The sequence below is a fragment of the Nymphaea colorata genome, chromosome 5 (genome assembly GCF_008831285.2).
Source record: "Nymphaea colorata isolate Beijing-Zhang1983 chromosome 5, ASM883128v2, whole genome shotgun sequence".
NCBI lineage: Eukaryota > Viridiplantae > Streptophyta > Magnoliopsida > Nymphaeales > Nymphaeaceae > Nymphaea > Nymphaea colorata.
Window position 1 is genome coordinate 18,579,366 of NC_045142.1, and position 23,311 is coordinate 18,602,676.

The 23,311-nt window shown below is 38.7% G+C and overlaps 2 protein-coding genes across 2 annotated transcripts; one reads left to right on the forward strand and one right to left on the reverse strand.

Annotated features, from left to right (window-relative positions):
- The first annotated feature begins 121 nt into the window (after window positions 1-121).
- LOC116254869 (ribosomal RNA small subunit methyltransferase NEP1-like) lies at window positions 122-1,993 on the forward strand. Its single transcript, XM_031630486.2, has 6 exons — window positions 122-188; window positions 321-465; window positions 563-668; window positions 757-839; window positions 961-1,017; window positions 1,563-1,993. The coding sequence occupies exons 2-6, from the start codon at window positions 379-381 to the stop codon at window positions 1,680-1,682; spliced, it is 453 nt and encodes a 150-aa protein (XP_031486346.1). The 5' UTR covers window positions 122-188; window positions 321-378; the 3' UTR covers window positions 1,683-1,993.
- A 1,067-nt stretch (window positions 1,994-3,060) lies between these two features.
- LOC116254654 (anaphase-promoting complex subunit 7) lies at window positions 3,061-23,280 on the reverse strand. Its single transcript, XM_031630184.2, has 18 exons — window positions 22,947-23,280; window positions 22,010-22,078; window positions 20,927-20,977; window positions 19,998-20,135; window positions 19,846-19,908; window positions 18,637-18,752; window positions 17,013-17,097; window positions 15,788-15,847; window positions 14,413-14,458; window positions 6,803-6,876; window positions 6,371-6,421; window positions 6,089-6,292; window positions 5,952-5,996; window positions 5,778-5,871; window positions 5,537-5,682; window positions 3,975-4,204; window positions 3,600-3,660; window positions 3,061-3,525 (listed from the first exon to the last, which is right to left on the reverse strand). Exons 1-18 carry the CDS (start codon window positions 23,157-23,159, stop codon window positions 3,442-3,444), a joined length of 1,830 nt encoding a protein of 609 aa, XP_031486044.1. The 5' UTR covers window positions 23,160-23,280; the 3' UTR covers window positions 3,061-3,441.
- Between the last annotated feature and the right edge of the window lie 31 nt (window positions 23,281-23,311).

Here is a 23,311-nt window from a genome sequence, read left to right on the forward strand (position 1 = left end):
TCAAATATATGATTATTTTATTAGTGGTGAAAGATATAAACCATAGACACCATCATTCCTGATCTTCTTAAACATCTTGACAGTCTCGTTGGAATAACTTAGAGTGATGATATTGGTAACAAGATGCAGTCGTTTCAAAAGCCTATGAAACATTATCATGATTGCCACGATCGTCTTTGAAGATTATTGTAATGATGACCCAGTATCACCTTCTCTTCTCTGTTCTTTTACAACTTGCATCTTGATCCTCTCTTTTGTCATGATGGAAATGCATCAGATTGTTCTATCCAATCCTGAGTGATTGTTCTATTGTTTTTCAGGCTCTCTTGACAGTACTTGATAGCCCACTCAATAAAGCTGGAAGGTTACATAGTCTTTATGTGCAAACAGAAAGGAATGTTCTCATACAAATCAGTCCGCAAATACGTATTCCAAGAACGTTTAAGCGATTTAACAATCTCATGTGTAAGTTGACTGTGTGTGACATTTTAAATGATCTTAGTGCTTTAACATGCTTTTTCAGCTAATATATCCCTTTTGGTTACAAATTGTTGCAGTATAGCTGTTGCAAAAACTCAGTGTACGTGCTAGTAATGGATCTAATAAAGTCTTGCGTACAGTAAAAAATCCCGTAACTAATTATTTGCCTGCTAATTGCCGGCGAATAGGTGCATGTTTTGCCTTTTTAGTTGTTGATCTTAACGATTTGTAATTTCCTACTTTATGATATTTATGTTTTGGGTATCTCATTTATAGGTCTATCACGTAGTGCACCACGAGTAGTCAATCTGCGTGATTATGTAAATGCTGCAAGTGACGATGAGCACCTTGTTTTTGTGGTATGCTTTTATTATAAGACGCCTCTTTCAGAATTAGCAATATCTAGATTTTCAAGCATTTGCTGTTATTGTGCAGACGTTAGGATATTTTATCTTAGCCAGATTTTTGTCATGAACGCAGGTTGGTGCTATGGCCCATGGAAAAATCAATGTGGATATATTGATGATTTTATTTCAGGTAAACTTTTTTGTTGCTATCTTATGCAACATTTACTTTTCGAAAGTTTTTACTTTAAATCCATGACATTGCTTGGACATGGATACATAACACCTGGTTGGTACAAGATGGGAATTTTCTGAGACTAGGATGCTCAGAGATATAGAACCAGCTTGTGAAAATTGAAATTTAGGGTGTTTTTCACAGCTTTTGCAAGTGTAGCTATAGAGATTTGAATTTTGACCTACTTGCTGCTTTGTAAGAACCAAAAACTGGTATACTCAAATCTACAACATGGGTAGTGTTTAATGAAGGTTTGATATTTAATGGTTGATCATGTTAATTCAGGGCTCATAAATTCATGTTTTTCAACCTCTTCTGCAAGAATTTCATGATAATGCTCTAATGGCAGAGGAATAAACTTTTGCATCATCCTTTCTAATGTATGGATAGGAATTCACACTTAGCCCTCTCATGATTTGTATAAAGGGTTGTTTGCCCCCACGATTTTTTGTTTGTTTGTGTTTGTTTACTTCAATACTTCTTGCTACATTTTTTTCTTTCAGTTTCAGAGTTTCCACTTAGTGCTGCATGCTGCATTGGTCGCATATGTAATGCGGTGGAGCAGAAATGGAAGATCTTGTAGTTCATCACATGCAATTCGAGCTTTGGGACCACGCTTTTGAGCCAAATACTGCATGCTTAATTAGTTGAGAAAACGGTTTGAATGCATCGGTGATCTGCATTTGAATTACCGCAACATTTCTCCATGAGTTGTGTTTCTATCTATTTTATTTGATCTCTAATCTCATGGCTCATGGAGATTCCCCATTTCTGTTCTTTTATGTGGTTCCCCAATAGCATATGAAAAATAGTTCTGGGGGGCGCATTTTCTTGAGACAAGTAGATTTCTGTATTGCAAAATTAACATCTGGATTACGGTAGACTAGGATTGTAAATGGTTCGATTTGGGATAAATCCAAATATACTTGAAACCAGACATAGTTGGACTTAGTACGATCGAAAACGCTAAAGTTCCAAATCATATATTAACTTATTAACCGCTGCCGTGACTGGAGGAGTTTGTCATACAAGTCTGCGCCTTGAGCTTTGCCGTGGTTTATGTTTAACAAAGCGATTCATCATATTGTTTTGTCAGCAGGCACGACGTTTATAACTCGTAGGTTGCATTTGGTAGCTTTTTAATCTTAAATCCTAGGCTGCATTAAAAGATGTGTTTTTCAAAATCATCAGTTTAAATGAAGTGAGGATAGATCCACGGTACATGTTGAAGTTACAGATTCAAGTCGGTCCAATTATAGATTCAAAGGGTTGATTTTAAATTTTAAATTCATGAATTTGAGATCCCTTGGTGAAACAAACATGCCCTTAATTGAAGGCACAGGCACAGATTTATAATTTCCTTGTACCATGTTAGCAACCACGGAACAATACAATTATTTCATTAATTGTTTTTAATATATAAAACACAAACTGTGACCATCAACTACGAGCGAAGTATTAGTCAACATAATTTTAAATGTACTCAAGACTGGTGGTTGTGTTAAAAAATTACTGAACATATTCGCTGTTTCTAGATCTTTAGGAAGAGCAATAATTCCACCAATTTAGAGGCAACATGCACTTTTAAAGATTGCCACAGCAAGCACATAGTAGTGCCGCAAATATGGCCCAACAAACTGAGCAATGCATGCTCAGGCTTGGTTCATTAGCGTATTTATTTGCTTGAACTTGGGTCACGCTAAAAACTGTATGTGTGTGCACATGCGCGTACGGATGTTCCTTTTATCTTGTGACAAAAAAATGGAAAATCCTTAAAGAGGAAAACCCTGGGGAGCCTCAGGGCGTTTCATAAAGAAACCATGGAAAACTCGGCACCATAATGCAATGCTGAGAATTGATCCAGAAAGAAGAAACCCCCTTAATGATGAACATAGCCTGTGCAGCCAACAAGATCGCCAGTCTGGTCTGGTGATCATGAGATCATATAAGCATAATCTGAGCAAAAAACATCTGGTCTGCTAATGAGTTCGCATAAGCTCATAAATGAAACTGACTGACGAATAAATTAATTTAATCAATAAAATACAGATCAGTTGGCAGCATGTAACAACAAACTGTTGGGCTTAGTCACTCAGACACATATACCTGAGCTAAACTGCTTGTTATGACTACAGGCCTTAATTGAGCTGAAGCCCAAACACACACTCTTCATACTCCGACTTGGAAGTCCTACAGCCAGCCCACGTCCAGTTCATTAGCTTGCAGAACCAAGTTGAGACGAGGTGAACCAATTTCAGCCATGAACTTGCTCTGTGGAATTGAAGCTCTGATTAGAAGTCCAAACCATCCTCAAACATTCAAGGTTAGACCTCATACATACATCCTTGGACAGGATAGTATGATCCCCTAACAGGTTTCCTCTCATAGAAGTTCCCCTTCTTCTGGATCTTCAGCATCTTCAACTTCATTATCTTCATCATCATCAGGGGCATCAGGATCCAACCCCTAACAAAACAGATTTGATTAGCAGACACAAGTTACTTGACAACAACATCAAGTAGCAGGGACGTGGTATAAACCTTCATTTGTTTCTCCATACGTAGCAGACCTTTTTTCGCAGCCTCATTATGTTGGTTTATCCTGACATAGAAATTCAACCAAAAGTAACAAACAACTCTAAAGGAGAGAAAGCATTACATTATATATATACAAATAAGGCAGACAAACAATGTCCTACGCAGTGTTGCAATTGTATAGAAGAAATTTTCAAGTGTTTGACGTTAGGTCAGTAATAAGTACTTACTACAATCTCACTGATTCAATAAATAAAATCAAACAGGATGATCAAACATTTTCCACCAAGACCCCCGAATCTGTTCCAGGAGGGTAGTATCAAACCTAATTTTCTTATTTGCAAGCTCGAAGATCCTCTTTCTATGAGACAAGGAGAGTACCTTAATGCTTCTTCATAATGGGATAATGCTTCTGTCAGCATATTACTTGCAGCAAATACTTGTGCCAGCTTGGTGTGGAGAGAATCATCTGCCCAGTTTTTGAGGTACCTTTGAAGGAGAGAGATAGCATCTGCATTTCGTCCCTCAATGACATGGAGATCAGCTAAGGATAAGACAGCTCCAAGGTAACCAGACTCCAACCGAAGTGCTGATTCATAAAACTTCCTTGCCTTGAACAAAACAGCAATAGCTGAATTACGTGGAAGGACTACAGGACTAGAATTCCAGTAAAATGCCTAATATATGTGAATCTTAACTAAAACAGACTATCAAGTAAGGAGATGCAGGGAAAGGTATATGATCATGAAACAGATGGGAAATTCTTGTAGCACAATGCATCACCAACAAGTGAGAAGTTGCTTCCAGTTCCTAAAGTTAGAAACTGTTCCCAAAGCAGCAAATAATGGTCCTAAATGCAATTTACAGCCTAACTAGAGACACATGTATGAGTACTTTCACAAATCACAAGTAAAAAAAGTTTCTGATACCAAATGAGGAAGCAAACATCAAGCAGGGTAACCCACTGAAAACCCTATCCAGCCACAATCTCGCCAAGCTATTTTAGGCTAGGAACAACTAAGGTTAGTCCCAGTGCAACCCTTTCCAGGGTGGATATATACCAGATACAGAATTAGGTTGGTCTGTCCTAAATTGGGCCAAGGCCCAGCCTGCAACAAGCAGGCGATGTACATAATACATACATTACAGAGACACTTACATACAAGTGCATTAATTTCAATTATCTGACCTTTTTCAAGTTTGATGGTATAGGATGACAGCTCCAAAGAACAAGTTGGTTTTTTCTTCTTCTGAAAATAATGCTTCTCAACTTGAAAAATAGTTGTCATCCACCTCTTCATGAAGTCGTTTTCACATGTGGCAACTTGTGAGCAATTTGAATTGATTGACTAATCCATGATGGTGCTTATAATGCTCATATTTCTCAATACCCACTATCATTATCCCAAATGTAAGACCTAGCATTTTCAAGCTTTTCTGTGAATCCAATCACATAGATGAACTTAGAATGTCTACTGTTTAAAAATGCTAAAATCAAAACATATCATGATTTTTCAACGTACAGGACAGATCCACAAGGCGAAAAAAGTTAAGACCAGTAATTTTTAAAACCTTACATACTTCAATCTACACATCAAAGCCAAAAAAATTTGATGTATAGAACAGATTTCCACCAGCTGAAATATTCCTCTATGTTATGATTCCAACAAAGTAGAAAGTTGAAATCCCAAATCTGCATTCTGCATTGACATAGTGATACAAACAATTCAAACATGTTTATGAAGAATATGAGTCAATTGGTTGCTCCTACCAATCCTTGACAATGCAACGACATGCAGATATTGGAGGTAAAAATTAGAACTACAGTTCGTTTAAATCAGAAAAAGACAAACACTTGACAGATGTGTCCAAAGTTGCATTTTCAGTACACATACTCATATATATATATATATATATATATATATATGTTGCATAAAGTTTACCTTTTCTCTTCCACCAGAATGACTTGCATGTACATCACCAACCAATGTCAAAGCCTTGGCAGATTGAGGCATGGCCTTCATTGCCTCCCGAGCAGCATAAAGTGCATCCTTTGTCTTGGAAAGTGTCAAATAAGATTGAACCAACCCTGGAAAGATTTAGCACCATCTAAGTTTCGAGATAAAGGTAACTACTCTAGCATGACACATCAAAATTTTTACAGGGAGAATGCGGTAAACATGCCTTGATAGGAGCGAAGATCAGGTCTCAACTCTTGTGCTGCTCTGAAAGCTCCAGCTGCTTCTTCTCGTTTGTTCAATGACAAACATAAATTACCCTAGAATGAATTCATAAGTTTAGATGTAAGTAAATTCATGTTCAGGTAAGATTCAGACAAAGAAACAAGGCATGCTAGACCTTCATAATGTACCCAGGTACATTTCTGTCATCAATCCGGAGGCTCTGATTGGAAATGGTAGACATATAAAAACAAATCAGCAACAATATTTAGCAAAAGTCAAACATCTGAGGCAGCAATCTACATTAATGCTAACCTTCTCTGCATAAGATAAAGCTCGACCTTTATCATCTTTCCTATCCCATAGCACTGACAAAGTGACGAAGACCTCTGCCCTTGCTGGATCAACATTTAGCAATTCATGCAACAACCTGTTTAGCTTGGAGTTATCTGATTTTGTCTTTAAAAGCATTGCGTACTCATCCATGTATGTAACAACATATGGATCAACCGCACGAGCCTGCACATATCCTTAACATTTAAAACAATTCATATATATCTGCAGAAATGCTAGTAAATGAAGAATGATGGATGACACCTTCTCAAAACCCATTATTGCTTCATCACTTCTTCCCATGAGAGCTTCAACCTTCATAGGAAATTGGTATAATGTCAATGACACAATGTGCCAAAAACTATTACAAAGGTGTGAACAACAAAGAAGAGAGACATCCTTTTCTATGACGAAACTCATGTGAACAGCAGAAAAACAGCTAGCTAGGAAAGGAAAAAAGGATAACTACCATGATAATAGACTGGATACATTTTTAAGTTATGCTCTGAGTGATAATTTTCATGGATCACCGCAGAACATTATAGAACTTTTAGCATGGAATCAATAATGTTATGCAACAACATGGTAGATGAAAACCAGCATGACAAGATCAAGCAACAACACAGGGTAACATTTCCCAAAACATAAAGAGGTGATACTGTAGATAGATAATCCTACAAATGCCTGTTGACCAACCTTTGCTATTTCCAGCAAGATGTGTGCATTACAAGGAAAGCGCTGTAACAGATCACAAAAATGTTCCAGACCACCTGTGAAGCCATTATTAAAAGGTCATCATACAATTCAGTAAAGATGCCCAACAGCTTTGAACGTCGGAGCAAAGATCTAAACCAAAAGACGTCAAAATAATTAGCACAGCTAGCATAAGCATGCATACAGGAAAATGTTATTTAAAGTTTGCTTCAGTCTTAGAAGAAATTATCCGATCAGGAAATTAAAGAGACAGGAACAAACTCAACCAACACCAGAAATAGACCTGCAGGTGCAATTATACTAAATACTCCAAAGACCACTGAATGTGCAGCAATCCCATCTAACATTACATCAAAAACAATAACTGTGGTGCTTCGCTTACATGTTTGTCACAAGTTGACCAATCAACTGTGGAACTTAGTATAATAGAACACAATAACTCATGGCAACTACTATTGAGTTACCTAATCAATATGTTTGAAATTTTGAATTGCCCACAGGTTGTAATACAAAACGCAACTTTTTAGACTGCTCATTGTACTTTATCTCTTTGAAAAATCACTTTCAATGTGGTGCCTTGTACGTCATCTATAGATGAATTCTACTTATCTCAATTAGGTTCCAGCAAGTTATGTTCTTTTATATGGGAATAGTTATTTCAAACATCCCCTCTCTACTCCACCTCAACCTATTTTAAAATTATGTTCATTATTTAAAAACCTTATGAAACTTCAAATTTCTTTCTCAACAGTAAGATGAGTGTAGAAACACACACCAAGATGGAGAGAAAGAGAAGGAACACACAATATACGTGGAAAACCTCAAAGAGAGGTGAAAAACCACGGAGAAGCTCTAACCTAGGTGCACAACCGCAACCCTAGGAGAGAGAAAATGTTATTCCACTTAATCAACAATTACACCATAAGTGGGATTAAATAAGAGGGAAAAACGCCTAGGGTACCGAGCCACTCTCGGTACCCGTGCCCATGGGACCGGGTCTGGATCCAGACCCGGTTCCCTACACATGATATGTTAACACTCCCCCTCAAGCTTGGCATACATGTCAAACATGCCTAGCTTGCTTACATTTTTCTCGAATTGAGATGTACATAAGGCTTTGGTTAGAACATCTGCAATTTGATCTTCAGACTTCATATAAGGTAGGATCAACTCCTTTGAATCTATGCGTTCCCGTATGAAGTGGCGATCAATCTCCACATGTTTAGTTCTGTCATGCAAAACGGGATTATTCGCAAGATTAATTGCAGACTTGTTGTCGCAGTACATCCTCATCTTCTCTTCTGTTTCAACACCAATATCTGCTAGGAGAATCTTTAACCATAACATTTCTGTAACTCCCATAGCCACAGCCCTGTATTCAGCCTCAGCACTGGATCTAGAGCAAACTTCCTGCCTCTTACTTCTCCATACAACCAGGTTACCTCCCAGAAAGATGCAGTACCCTGTGGTAGACCTCCTAGTATCAGTACATCCGGCCCAATCTACGTCAGAGTATCCTTCAATATTAAGTTGGTCTTGCTGAGTATAGAGTAATCCTTTTCCTGGGTCATTCTTTATGTACCCCAACACTCTTTCTGCACTCTTCTAGTGACAATCAGTAGGAGCATGCATAAACTGACTCAACACATTCACAACATAAGTAATATCAGGGCGAGTAAGAATAAGATAGATAAGCTTACCAACCAGCCTCTGATCCGCCCTTTTCCTTCCTCATCTAGGATGTTGCCAGTTTTGATGCTCATCTTTGTACCAGACTCCATTGGAGTTTGAAAGGGTATGCATCCAAGTTTGCCTGTCTCCTTTAGAAGATCCAGAGTGTATTTCCTTTGGCTCATAACCAGCCCTGTCTCTGACCGAGCAATCTCTATCCCCAGAAAGTACCTTAGTTTACCCAAATCTTTAAGATCAAATTCAGCAGCTAACCTCTCCTTCATCTTCTTTTTCTCTTCTTCATCGTCACCTGTGACTATCATATCATCAACATACACAAGAAGAAGACTCACCAGGCCATCTCTCTGCTTAATGAATAGGGTGTGATCACCATTTCCCTGTTTGTATCCATTTGTCTTCATCACTATCCTCAGTCTTTCAAACCATGCTCTAGGAGACTGCTTTAATCCATACAAGGCTTTCTTAAGATGACAACATTTTCCGCTTTGAACATATCCAGGAGGCATACTCATATAGACCTCTTCTTCTAGATTGCCATTCAAGAATGCATTCTTAACATCAAGTTGATCCATGCTCCACCCCTTTTTCACGGCAAGTGCTAATATGACCCTCACAGTTTTTAGTTTGGCAACAGGGGCAAAGGTTTCAAGATAATCAATACCATATTTCTGGCTGAACCCCTTTGCAACAAGCCGAGCCTTATACCTTTCCACAGTACCATCTGATTTGTACTTCACATTGAACACCCACTTTGAACCAACTAAATGAGTCCCTTTGGGAATATCCACAACTTCCCAAGTGTCATTCTTTGCCAAGGCATTCATCTCCTCTGTCATGGCCTGTAGCCATTTAGGATCCTCTCTAGCATCTTCCACACACCTGGGAATAACAGACTTAGACAAGGATGTTATAAAGCATTTGTAATTCTTACTCAATTTCGCATACGAGACAAATCTCTGAATAGGATGAGAAGTGCAAGACCTGGTGCCCTTGCGCAGGGCTATAGGAAGCTCTTCATTGATTAGACTTGGGTCATCCGGGGAGCTCACAGGATTGGGATTGGTTACATCAACATTTTCAATCACATCTGTCTTCTTCCTTCTGTACACCTGGCCAAACAAATGATCACGGGCTGTAGGCTGATTATCAACAAGACCCTCGTCCATGTGACGGTCTCTATCATCTCTGACTGTGTCTGCCACACTGTCACTGGCCTTGTAATCCAAGAAATCCGTAAACTGAATCAACTGATTTGAGGAATACTCTTCACTACTGTGTCCTAGATACTCCCCCTGAAGAGGATTCACATGAAAGTATGCCTCATGTTCATGGAAGGTGACGTCCCGGGAAACATAGACTTTAGAGGTGGTAGGATCAACACATTTGTATCCCTTCTGAGTGGAGGAATACCCCAGGAAGACAGCCTTGACAGACCGAGGATCAAGTTTCTTGAGGGTGGGACTATGGTCATGAACAAAACAGACACACCCGAACACCCGAGGAGTAAGAGGCCAGGGATTCTGAGTAGGCCAAAGCATAGAGTACGGGGAATGGCCCTGCAACACACGGGTAGGCATACGGTTGATAAGGTGGGCACTAGTGAGAAGCGCATCACCCCAGTAGCGCTTGGGAACCTGTCGATGGAACAGAAGAGCCCGGGTAACATCAAGCAAATGGCGATTCTTCCGTTCAGCCACGCCATTTTGGGGAGGTGTGTAACTACATGACGTTTCATGGATAATACCCTTGCTCTTCAAGAAATCATCTAGGGATTGAGAGACATACTCTCTAGCATTATCGGTGCGAAAAGCTTGGACAGACGTCTGAAACTGAGTCTCAACAAAGGCCACAAAATTTTTGACAATAACGGGAACTTCACTACGTTCTTTCAACAGATACACGAACGTACAACGGGAGTAATCATCAATAAGGGTCATAAAGTAATGAAAACCACGACAAGTGGGTACTCCCGAAGGACCCCACACATCAGAATGAACCAAAGCAAATGGACGAGTGGTTTTATTGAATGAAATAGGGTACGAGGCCCTAACATGTTTAGCCAACTGACACACTTCACAGGTGAAGGAGTCCATGGAAACATAATGAAACAAACTAGGAAACAACTTCTTAATCAATGGAAACGAAAGATGACCAAGCCGCTCGTGCCATCGCATAATAGTAGATCTGTCTTCCATGCCTGACAACTGTCCACTAGTGGCTGAAATAAGAGCGGACGCAACCTGCACAGGCAGTCTGTAGAGCCCATCAATAGTCGAACCAATCCCAATCTTCTGCCCCGTCACCAAGTCTTGTAGAAAACACCGATCAGCAGAAAAGATCAGATTACAGTTGAGCTCTTTAGTAATACTGCTGACAGATAACAAATTCACAGGAATATTGGGAACATGAAGAGCATTATGAAGACAGTATTTATTTAACAAGGACAAACTCCCTTTTCCAGCCACAGAGATAGAAGAACCATCAGCCATAGATACACGTTGCTGCCCCGAAGACAATTTGTATTCTTGGAACATCTTAGGGTCCCCTGTCATATGATGCGTAGCACCACCGTCAACAATCCAATCACCATGTGAGGAATTACCTTGGTCACTAGTGGCCACGAGAGCTTGGGCTAACTTAGCCCCCTCAGACATGGAAGTATCCTCCTGAGTAGTAGACAGCCGGCTGATATACGCTTGCAGTTCTTTGATTTGATCGGAGGAAAGCTTAGATTTGGCAACATTTGAAGGACTACTCTGACTAGGCTCAGGCACAGAAGGACTCCGGCGGCTAGAAGGAGGACGACCCCGGACAAGCCGCCTCTCAGGATGAAGATCCCAACAAAAATCAACAGAATGTCCAGATTTGTTGCAATGGCTACACCGCCGAACAGGACGCTGTCCAATCCCAGAAGCACGACTAACAAAGGCTGAAGGAGAACTCCCCTGACTGGTGTCAATATGCATCACCTGTCGACGCTGCTCCTCAGATTCCACATGGGCATACACCTCTTCAATTCCGGGGACCTCGTCACAATTGAGAATTTGGCTCCTAATGGATTCAAATTCATCGCGTAAGCCTCCGAGGAAAAGAAACGTCCGATCCATCCATTCTTTGTCCCAATACAAGGCATGATCAGACCCACAGTGCCAGTCATCATTCACATGGTAGTCAAGTTCCTCCCACTTAGTCTTTAGGGCTGCAAAGAAAGCGGCTACAAACAAGTCACCCTGTTTAAGAGAGTATATGCTACGTTTGATTTGGTACGTACGCAATACTCTCTTCTTACGGCCATACATCCGTGCAAGCACAGTCCACATGTCGTAGGCAGTCGATTTACGCAAGATCAAAGGCTGAATATCTGCAGAAACAGAACTAATAATCCATACTTTAACCTGACTATCTTCCAACGTCCAAGTAGCCCATCGCGGATCGGTTTTTGAAGGTGCAGGTTTCTCCCCAGTAATGTAGGGCAGGCGACCACGACTGGTTATCCCAATTTCTAGGGCAGCCGACCAAGAGAGATAGTTATCCTTGTTCAACCGGATGGAGGTGACTTGAACAGGCAAGATCTCGCTCTTGGTATTGCTGCCCGAGTCTAGGGCATCATCGATCTTGAGGGACATCTCCTCGGCCATCACAATCACCAAGGGGAAAGAATACCCAGCACCAGAGACGACAAACCAGAAGCAGCGGCCGGCGCTGGACTGCGGCGGTGCGGGAGAGAGCGACGGCAGTGGGCAGCGGTGGCGCGGGACGGCGGCGGTGCTGAAGTGGGCGACGGTGGCGCTGAAGTGGGCGACAGCGGCGCTGGACAGCGGCAACGCAGCAGAGAACAACCGCGCTGGACAATGGCGGCGTAGCTGGCAGCGCTGGACGGTGGCGGCGCAGCTGGCAGCGCTGGACGGCGGCGGCGCAGCAGAGAGCGACGGCGCAGCAGCGGCAGAGAAAAAAAACGGCGGAAACAGCAGCGGCAAAAAACCCGGCGGAAACACGACTATCACACCAACGATCTCTCACGCGTTGGCTCTGATACCATGTAGAAACACACACCAAGATGGAGAGAAAGAGAAGGAACACACAATATACGTGGAAAACCTCAAAGAGAGGTGAAAAACCACGGAGAAGCTCTAACCTAGGTGCACAACCGCAACCCTAGGAGAGAGAAAATGTTATTCCACTTAATCAACAATTACACCATAAGTGGGATTAAATAAGAGGGAAAAACGCCTAGGGTACCGAGCCACTCTCGGTACCCGTGCACATGGGATCGGGTCTGGATCCAGACCCGGTTCCCTACACATGATATGTTAACAATGAGAAAGTCATAGACATTACAACCAGTTCAAAGAGATGGATTATTTTTAAGTATAACCAACTCAGGTCTGGTTCATCTAGATAACCAAGAGCATGTTGTGGAAGAACTTTGCCACAATCAATGATAATCAGTAACAAATCCTAAACAAGTTTGAATTAATTGCCTTGTTTCTGAATTAGCTTTTGCTATGATATGCCACACAAACATGGTTGAATAGAATGATGGATATAAATGTGGCACCCCATTGTCTCACCTTGTGTGTGCAACAGAAACACACATAAATTTAATGCAATAACAACCTATACTAAAAAAACCGAGGTCATGCATTCTAATTGGATTTCAATAAAAGCTGACAATAGCAACCGCTAGATACCCAACAACATTAACTATGGTTTTCCATCTTCAACAGAAAAAGATGCTAATAAATTCTGTGCTAAGTCACACGGATACGTGGGTTTAGCCCACGTATCCGTATCGATACGCTGATACGGGAATTCGGACACGGATACGACATAGATGCGTTTTGGATCGGGTTTGAATCAAACGCGATCTGAACCCAAAAAAACACCGATTTTAAAACCGATTGAGCTTTTCTCCCTTTAACCCGTCGAGGTCTTCCACTGCCGAAGCGGGAGGTGTTCTCAGATACAGGAAGCGGGCGGCAAGATTATATCCTATTTTATTGTTTTAGATATTTTTGATACAGGACTAAAGTTGGCCATCTTTCCCTCCCCCTCAATATACAAACTGATATATATACGAAGACATTTTTTTCTGAAAGAAGTTAACGCAATCATCATACAGACAAGATCTACTAAATAAATGAACACATAAACAAAGACAAAAGAGACAAAAGAGAAAACGAGTCCAGCCTCTTCTTTGTTGGTTCATCGGTTTAAGGCGAGACAAAAGAGAATCGTTGAGATTGTATCAAAATTTTCATTTCTAGGGAAAAAACGAGTCCTTAAACCATAAGCTTTGAGCTAACTCACACGGATACGTGTGATAAACAATGTTTTGTTTGTTTTTTTTTAAATTTATAATTTTTTGAGAATATTATATTTGCCGTATCCGCGTATCCGAAAATTGTGAAACTTGCCGTATCCGCACCCGTATAGCACCCGCACCTGTGTGACATAGATTCTGTTACATTAAAACTACAACTAGCAGCAGTGAAGAAATATTATCCATAAACCTGCATGGCTCTATCTGATTTAGATGGGATAGGACTTGCCAATACAATTGGTGAAAAAAATGGATAAATTCAGACAAAATAACAACTCAGATGAAGAAATGCTTTCAAGTTTATTTCCCGATATGTTTGTCAAGATTGATGGTTGACTCAAGCAGACATGGTTCAACATCAGACTTAGCAACAGTGTTTGAACTATCTGACAACAAAAGAAAAAAAAAAATCAAAACTGACCTTGATACCTAAGGGCAAGTATTTGAAAAGAACTATAAACATGTTAAATCCTTATCAACATAACTAAAAGCTAGTAGTTCAACCATACACACTAAAAACTTGCAAGTAACAATCCTGAAAGAATGAAAAATATCATGATGAAGTTACCAAGGATACCTTTATAGTCATTTGAGGCAATGCAACATTGGGCCTCTACATAATGCTGCAAAAGGTTTCCAAAATGAAAAGACGATGTTCAAAAAGAATATTTTCATATGAACAAAACAAATACAAAAAAATGCTAATATTCAGCAGCCCAAAAGGACAAGGATGAATTGCATTTCACACATTATGAATGATTCATCAATAACTCTCAATAGCGCCATAAAAAATATAAAACTTAAACACCGGCTAAAGAAGTGAAATTAACATGTAAATGAGAAAAAACTTGATGGCTCCTTCTCATGACATAAATTCTAGTTGAACCAAGAAAATACTCAAAACGAAGCAATAAGGGCATGCCAAGTTTAGTTGCAGGTTAAGAAACCACATGCTACTGAAGCCCTATAGATTCGCCAACTTATGTTCCAAAACAAAAGAAAGATGTGAACAGGTTCTGCCAACACACACCTAGGTGGAAATATTCAATCTTGGGGAACCATCACAAGTATGGCCAGCCTATATTTGAAGAGAATGCCGCATCATCCAGCAGATCATAGAAGAAGGCAACTCAGAGGCTAGAAGGAGGTGACTCCCGCAGATAGCTGACTCCTTTTCAATAGAAAGGAATAGCCAAGCCCACCCAGCTGGCTGGTGAATCTCGGAGATCTTATTGGCTAGAAAACAGAGACTTGACTGTTATAATCAAGAGTTCTGATATGGCATTGGTGCTCACAGGAGGTATGCAGAATTACAAGCTACATTTTGTTTGTGTAGCCTCTAACATTTCTGTCTGTACTTGTTATGTGATATCTATTAATTAAAAGCTTAGGAATCAAAGGCAAGGAAGCATGCCCTAAGACATTTGGAACTTCCCAAGGTTAATCCATGCATAATCAAGAGGCAAGCATACAAACACACTCATTTTAGAAGTCTTAAAGTGATGAACGTCTGATTCAACAATTATCCTTCACATGATATTTAATACAACTTTAAATGGAAGCATAGACCAAAAATCCAAAACCATGTCGACTCACTGAGCATATATATGAGCTCTCCACCAGGAATGTGACCAGAAAATGCATAGCCAGACCAATTAGAGCATAAATTGAGAGACTATCTATTGTTTTTAAAATGCCAACCACCAGTCGAAAACTAAAACCACATAAGCCACAAAGGCTTCTAAGACACTTGACTAGAGTAGCCATCCTCTTTACAACAAATGCACAACTGAAAACAAACAAATACTATATAACATAAACATCAAATACTGATAATCATGAAAAAGAAAAATATAATGTAAACCTCTCTTACAATATATGTACATATGCAGTTCAAGTTATCTTATAACATCCATATAAATGCACACATGGAAGAAGCTAGACAGTCTTACCCACAACCATCGGCCTGAATCAAAATGGTCAAACGACAGCCTTCCACCTCTATTTGGTGTCTATTGATATCAGAGGAAGATTTAATCAAATGATAAAAAGAATTAGCATGTATAATGAATCTTTAAACTCAAACTTTTTATTTAACAAAGAAGAGAATAAGAAATAAAATGACATCCTATCCTCCAATCCACCACATCCCGGCAAAACTTGAGCAATAGGAGGATGACAAACTGCTTCCTTTTCTTTATTCGGCAGAAAAAAATTGTTCTATCAAATCAAAAGAGGAGGTGTGATAACAACTTTTTTGTGACTTGGCAGAAAAAGAAGAGCCCTTATTTATGTCAAATCAAACTGAAGGAGAAGGGACACAACCTTGCAAGTAAACAAGGCAAACCTCAAGGACAAGCACTGCCGATAAGGGATGGATACAACCAAGCATATTAGGACCTCCTCCCTCTTTGAAATTTGAAGGAAAAGGAGGTAGGAGGCAACACCCATTCTCTTTTAATTTCGGAAAGATGGACAGAGATGGTGTTAAGTTTCCTGTTATCGACTCTCTCATATCAACTGGAATCAAGAATACTTGTGTAATATGTTCTACCTCAATCTCCATCATGCGTTTTCACAAAATTAACAACACTGATTTAATCTCCATGTTTGATATTATTGTTTATTAAATGCTCTATGAACTTATTCTATAAGGATTTAAAAGTCAATAGCTTGAGCATTTTTGGCTTGTAAAATCCTATTGGAATATGGAGTTCACATTCTTACAATTAGTTCTCTAAAAAAATTACTCATGACAGAATATTTAGTTAGAATACATTGCTTGTAGCCTTTTACATATATACATGTATGTGTCTTTATAACACTTAAATGTCTATTGTTTGAAACTTTACCATGTTTAACACTGTGTGTGGCTAATTTCAATAATCATGTCATTTTCCATGAAACATAGCTCAGTATAAAAGTAGTGGACTTTTAACTGATAGATGCATTGAGGAACTAAAATCAAGAATAGTTTCCAGAAATAAGTAGCAAGAAATTCATCTCTGTGAACCATATAGAGAAAAATCATGCCAAGGATTGAAAAAAAAACTTGCATGAGACAAAAAATTCAAAGTTCATTGATGAGGATATCCAAAATTAACTAGGAGGAAAGCATGAAATTTCTAACAAAAACATGATAAGTACGCTTGATGAAGTCATGGACTACTTTCCAACCTGAGGAATTAGTGAAAGAATATCCTTTGCAGAAACACCTAAATCAGCCAACGCTATGATAGCCTCCAAAATATAAGGGCAATGCCTGCCATAGGCAATATATATTGATCAATGAATGTAAATCCTCTCATTCTAAAAAAATGCAACAGCAAAAAGGACACGGAAAACCCATTTTATAAGATTGATAAATTAATTACAAGTTGGTCTAGGACATAGAAAACAATTAAGCATATGTATTGACATGCTAAAAATGCATTACAAGTAGAACTAATCCTTCCACAAAAGAGTATAAGAGAACATCATCATCTGAACATTTTGCATGCATCCGTAACATAGCCAATATAAAACAACTATCTAGTAGAATTAATACAACAAAAAAAGAAAAAAAAATAACAAGTTGGTGGAACCAAAAGACTAGAAGATGAGGCGGTCTTGTCGCCACTTACTAGAAGAAAAAAACACACACATGAAGGGAAAAGGTGTTGCGCCAATTATCATCTAAAAGGCAAAGAAGCTTAAAAGTTACCATCCTAAAGGAGGATCTTTCAGCTCACAGCAATCAAATTCAGCTCTCCTTGAAATTCCAGAAATACCCATTCAGAAAACAACCAATTATGTTGTCTCACTTTCCAGACTCTTTCTGGTACTAAAGCATCTAAATTGACCAATTCCTAACCGAAATGATTACACCACTCAAAGCTCTGAGGTGATATATGTGTGTATGTATGTATGAATATATATACAGAGAAAGAGTGAGAGTATATACCATAAAAGCTTAAATTCTTCGGTTTATGGTATCAGATGCTAAACATATACTTGGAAAACATGTCAAGAAACACCATTTTATATTCACCCATCCATCTAAATATGGTTGACCTTACAGTATGTTTATTGGGACCGACCATTTACTGGTCAAAAATTACTAGGATACTGCAAAACAATTGATCCAAAAAAAAAAAACTGACCATTTTCCATCCACCTACCATGCAGAAAATGGCCAAGGTAATACCAGCTATAGGAGCATCACAATCTCAAGTTCTCAATGGCTCGATATAGTGGGGAAAAAACTCTGTTGGCCATTTTTTCAAACATCCGACAAGAGGAAAATTGCTGGAACTCTGCCATCCATGAATGGCTGCATCATTCAAGCAAATCAGTTACTATCCAGCCAGAAAATGTCTATCTGATGGTGGTGACAGTAGTTCCAGCTGACCATAGGACTCAGAGAGAGAGAGGGTACAGTTTCATTCTTGAAAAAGCTGTCCCAATTCATACAAAATTTATTTTAGAATCTTTTTATTCTCTTTGGTTTTGTATTCAAAACAACAAAAGCTCTTTTTTTCCTTTTTTTTTTTACTTGTGGCTGGGTTTTTATCTAAAAACCAAATTACAAACTCAGGATTTGTTATCATCAACAGGCCTTCAATGGATTTTAGTTGCATTTTTCCAGTAATATTGCAATATATATTCTGAATATCACATTTTGATTTACCTATGAGCAAAGGCACCATAATATGGACACATATGGAAACATATAATATAATAAAAGGAAACAACTTGAACAATCAAATATCAATTGAACTAACACCAGATACCACACAAGCCATATATAAACTGAACATACCTCAAACACTCCTTGTATGAAGCAATAGCAGCACGGTTGTGTCTAGTTACCCGATATAGCTTTCCCATGGTCAAATTCATCCGTAGTGTTCTTGCTTTTGTTGGTATTCCTTCCATCTGTTAAACGAGAAAGTGAAAACATAAATACTTTCCCCCAAAGCCTAAGAACATCCAGTCACCAGCTAAAACTATAGTTCCTCATGGAGGGAGCCTGGTCATGCCATAGTAGGTGCATTTTTTCTTTATTAGGCCTTTTATCTACAACAAGTATGTTTCCAAGATTAACATTTATGTCAATCTATGTAGGCATGCCTCCCTAACATTCATGGAACCCATATAAGAAAGCAAAGAAGTGAGATTCATCTATGTAGGCATGCCTCCCTATATAAATTTCCCTTCACAATTAGCACAGGTTGAGTCAACTGCTTCCAAACAAAATGATCAAAAAAATATTGTGTAATACGAATAACACTAATTTAGCCATCCAGCAACATCTGGATGATGGCTGATTTCAATTTTTCATATATATACGTACACACACACAGACATTAGGGCTTTGGGCACCTGCATTACAATATCTCCAAATATGACATCAATGTCACCCTATGGCATTTCTTGCATCCTAAAAATGAATTTGAGTTCTCCAAACTTATAGGATCCACAAAAATGAAAAGGCAATTGTGAAAATCCAATGTGTAGCTTGGATTATAACTTAAAAATCTAAGACCATTTAATAAATGATTTTTCAAACATCCAATTTACACATCAGATTCTCATCCCTCTTAGCTTGTAGATTGGGACATTTTGAATTCATCCATACAACTAGATATGCCAACTATAACCTCAAAGAAGCTACAAAAGCCAGATGACACCCTAGACATCCAACACGAGAGAACATGATTTAAGAATACCACGTATATGCATAAATACACACACATGTACTCTACATGTTCTACAACAATTAACCTTTGCTTCTTGAAGATTGCACCAAGTGGCATCAAAAACACCTTCTCTGCTATTATCAGTTTATCACATCATACACAAAAGTTTAAAATGTCATAACTAAAAAAAAAGATCCCTTTTGGTTTAGTTTCCTTTGAAAAGGTAACCACATGAACAAGCCAACATATTGGAAACAACAGTCTGAAAACAAAGGACACAAGAGTTAGACACATATCATATACAAAGGGACAGCTGAGCCAATTCACACCTCAGTAAGAGCCGCACGGTTTTCATTCAAACTACAGTGACAAAGAGCAATCTTGAATTTGATCTGCACAAGAAAGCATAAATATTAGGTCTTCCCACTATGAAAAGAGAAATCACCTTTTGTCCAGTTTGGTGGTAAAATAGAAAGCCTACCTCATTTTCATTAACTGTTGAAATATTGACAGAGTTTGGAGATGGGGATCGGCTTGCAGATGAGACCATGGTTCTATTGTTTGTCATTACTTGTTTAGGGTTAGTCTTGCAATGTTGCAAGGCTTGCTTGTATGTATTCTGAAAGCAGGTCCCAAAATCAGAATAACATTCATCAACGATACTGAGGCAATAGTGAAACTAGGTCAATGTGCAATAAAGGGTTAATGAGTGAAAGAATAATGGATAAGCATGTTAGGTGCTAACTTCATAAAAATGCATATATATATATATATATATATATATATATATATAAATTGAATCTGCCGGTTGCCGGATGTTGTCGGGTGACAAAATATTTAAAACCGTGGTAAATGCACCATAAAATATTGTTAAAGCATCATAAGCCATCACTATAACATGCAGCTGGCTGATTTCAATTTTCAATTTCTATATATATCGGATACAAATTTCTCCAATCGTCCAGATGCTCTAGCCTCCACAGCATGCAGCTCAATGCATTGCGTCGGGCTCCATGTGTGAGAGGCCAGATGGACAGACAGCCGGAGGATTTCAGCTCCTATATATATGTGTGTGTGTGTGTGTATGTGAGTGTGTGTGTGAGTGTGTGTGTAGGAAATTGAAATGGTGACTAGCATTTCAGAGTCACTCGGCCATCTAATCAGGGCCGTCAAATTCATCATGATGGACAGTTAAGAGAAAAACAAGGAGAAAAATGTGATGGGCATTTTCGTCATCTAGTATGAATTTACACCTTGTTTCTCCTTGTTTTTATCTCAAACATCCATCTAAGATGGATGGCCCTGGTTAGATGGTTGGGTTGAAGAGCTAGTCATCATTCACCCACTATATATATATATTAAACCATAACAGTGGAAGCAATATAAGAGATCCAGATCCAAATGCATAACCAGTGCCCTCCGAAATTCCTTCTCTTCAAAAAGCGCATCAGCCAAAAGTACCTGTAAGAACAAGCAGAAATTTAGTTCAGAGAGGAAAGAATAGATCTATATCTAATACAACATGTGTAGAATAAGAGCCTTCTAGCAGTGGTTTTGACACAAATGTTCTTACAAAAAGTTACGCTAGTTAGCAATTACTGATTGAATGACTACAAATAGTTAATGGTATATAGGTCAAGGCATCATCTGAAGCAATATTAAATCTTGAAATAAATTGATCAAGCAGCCATGCTTAATGATTGAATTGGTTTAATAAGTAAAAGCCTAAGTCACATGGGTGCACCAAATATGGTGACGCACCCACGTCGACTCGGGTTCGGGTGCGACCCAACTCGGTCAAACCGAATCGGGTGCTGCTGACTATACCCATTCTTCCTTTTTTTTTTCATTTTTTTCCTTCTCCTATCTTTCCCTCTTCTCTATCTCCTCCCTTGTTTTATTTAATAAAACTTTGAATTTTGTATGAGATTAAGATAACGTTGATAAAAAAAGTTTAGAAATATAGACAAATAAAATTACTTATTATATATATATATATATATATATATATATATATATATATATATATATATATATATATATATATATATATATATATATATATATGCTTTCGCCGCACCCGCACCCCGTACCTATGTGACATAGATAAAAATGTTGATGCCATTGTAGACCAAAGTCTCAAACATCTCCATTGTGTTTGATATTGTAAAGCCCCAATTGATTTTGGAGAGAAAAATTATCTGAAATCCCTAACATCAATATCATGAAAAAGTATAATCTGTTCAATTGAATAGAAACATGGGATAGAGAACCAAATGCAACACAAAATTTTCTCTTTTTTTTTTAGTTCCACAATTATATGTACAGATTCCATCTTAAGCTTGCTGACAATTAAAGGAAAAAAAAAGGAATGAAATCAAAGAAACAGAAATGCAGTTACCCACCTTCAAAAATTATATTAATAATCATCTCATTGAACATCATGACCATTAAAGAGAACGAATAATGAGAAACCCAATTGTTATTTCTTACCACGTGTTCAGCCTTAACATATGGATTCAGTTCAATGTTCATGGCAGATGAAGACACAAGAAAGCATCCCTGTGAAAATTAAAGTTGGCAGGTGAAAATAAATTAGAACAATGCAATCTTAATATATACTCATCCCTTTCCTGATTACAGATGCATCACCAACTAAAAGAATTCATTGCAGAAGAAGTTGCATATGCACAACATCACGAACTCTCATATATGACTAGCTAGTAGCATGATATTATAAGGAAGCGAATTTTAAGTTTCATACTCACGCCCATAGTCACATACACCATTGGAAAGTTTATTGATCCACTTGATTATCAAAACAAGATATTCTACATAAATGTGTATTTGAACGAACATTAACAGCAAAAATTCCACTGCTCTCGCATATTAAACTACTGTTACTATGACCACCAAAGTACAGCCCAGGCTTGTCTCGAGATGAATATGAAAATTTGTGAATGGAGGCTGACGCTCAGGAAAGGACATGAGCATTAGAATTTGGGAGCACACCAGAAACACGCACGTGAAACTACCTGAACCACCATCCGAGGCATTTAATTTTCACTCCAGACACCAATATCGAGCCGACAAAATCTCCAAATAAGCCACATCTTTTACGACCCACTTAAGGACTGTCGTCTACATTTTAATTCTCCCTCATATGAATCTCGAAGTAGAGCTTGCCGTTGGCAAAAAAACAACAAAGAACAAGAGAACCACGAACCCTAGCGCCAGAGAAACAATAAAATGCCTTCGCCCAGTGCACAAAGAAATCAAGAAAGCCGATACTGCACAACCACTAAACCGCATCCGATCAAATAAACCTAGTCCAAGAAAGCATCCGATGAAAGACCGAAACCACTCCTACTAACATTTAAAGAAGGAAAAATAACGATGGGATGAAATAATGATAGCAACAGATCGATACCAGCATCGCAGCGGATTGGTGGAGACCCTGGTCAAGAAGAAACATCATCTGTTCCTTCAATCCTTCCATCTCCCTTCCTCGCCGCGCTCTCTCTCTCTCTGGCGGGAAGAGCGAAATTTGATAAGTTCGGAAAAAGGAGTGTGCTCCAACAAAGATCAAACACGATTGCCTTTTATGCACTGGAAATGTTAAAAAATATCCTGGAAAGCCCATAAATTCCTGAAAAAAGCCGCCGAAGCCCTTTCATGATGACATACTTTTCGTTAAGCCTCCATTTATTTTTGCACCAGACCAAACAGGGCGTTAAACGTAACGATTGGCTTTTTGGGCAGGTTGGGCTGGATAGCCTGGATTCAGACTCGAAC

What these genes read in the sequence shown, in the direction of transcription:
- LOC116254654 (XM_031630184.2), bottom strand. Translation starts at nt 23,159, where the DNA reads ATGGGCTTTCCAGGATATTTTTTAACATTTCCAGTGCATAAAAGGCAA. An exon ending in AGGAATTTCGGAGGGCACTG is followed by an intron (nt 20,136 to 20,926) that starts GTTATGCATTTG and finishes ACCTGCTTTCAG; the next exon opens with AATACATACAAGCAAGCCTT. An exon ending in TCTTGCTGGAAATAGCAAAG is followed by an intron (nt 6,422 to 6,802) that starts GTTGGTCAACAG and finishes TTTCCTATGAAG; the next exon opens with GTTGAAGCTCTCATGGGAAG.
- LOC116254869 (XM_031630486.2), top strand. Translation starts at nt 379, where the DNA reads ATGTGCAAACAGAAAGGAATGTTCTCATACAAATCAGTCCGCAAATAC. An exon ending in TGCTAATTGCCGGCGAATAG is followed by an intron (nt 669 to 756) that starts GTGCATGTTTTG and finishes TCTCATTTATAG; the next exon opens with GTCTATCACGTAGTGCACCA. An exon ending in TATTGATGATTTTATTTCAG is followed by an intron (nt 1,018 to 1,562) that starts GTAAACTTTTTT and finishes TTTTTCTTTCAG; the next exon opens with TTTCAGAGTTTCCACTTAGT.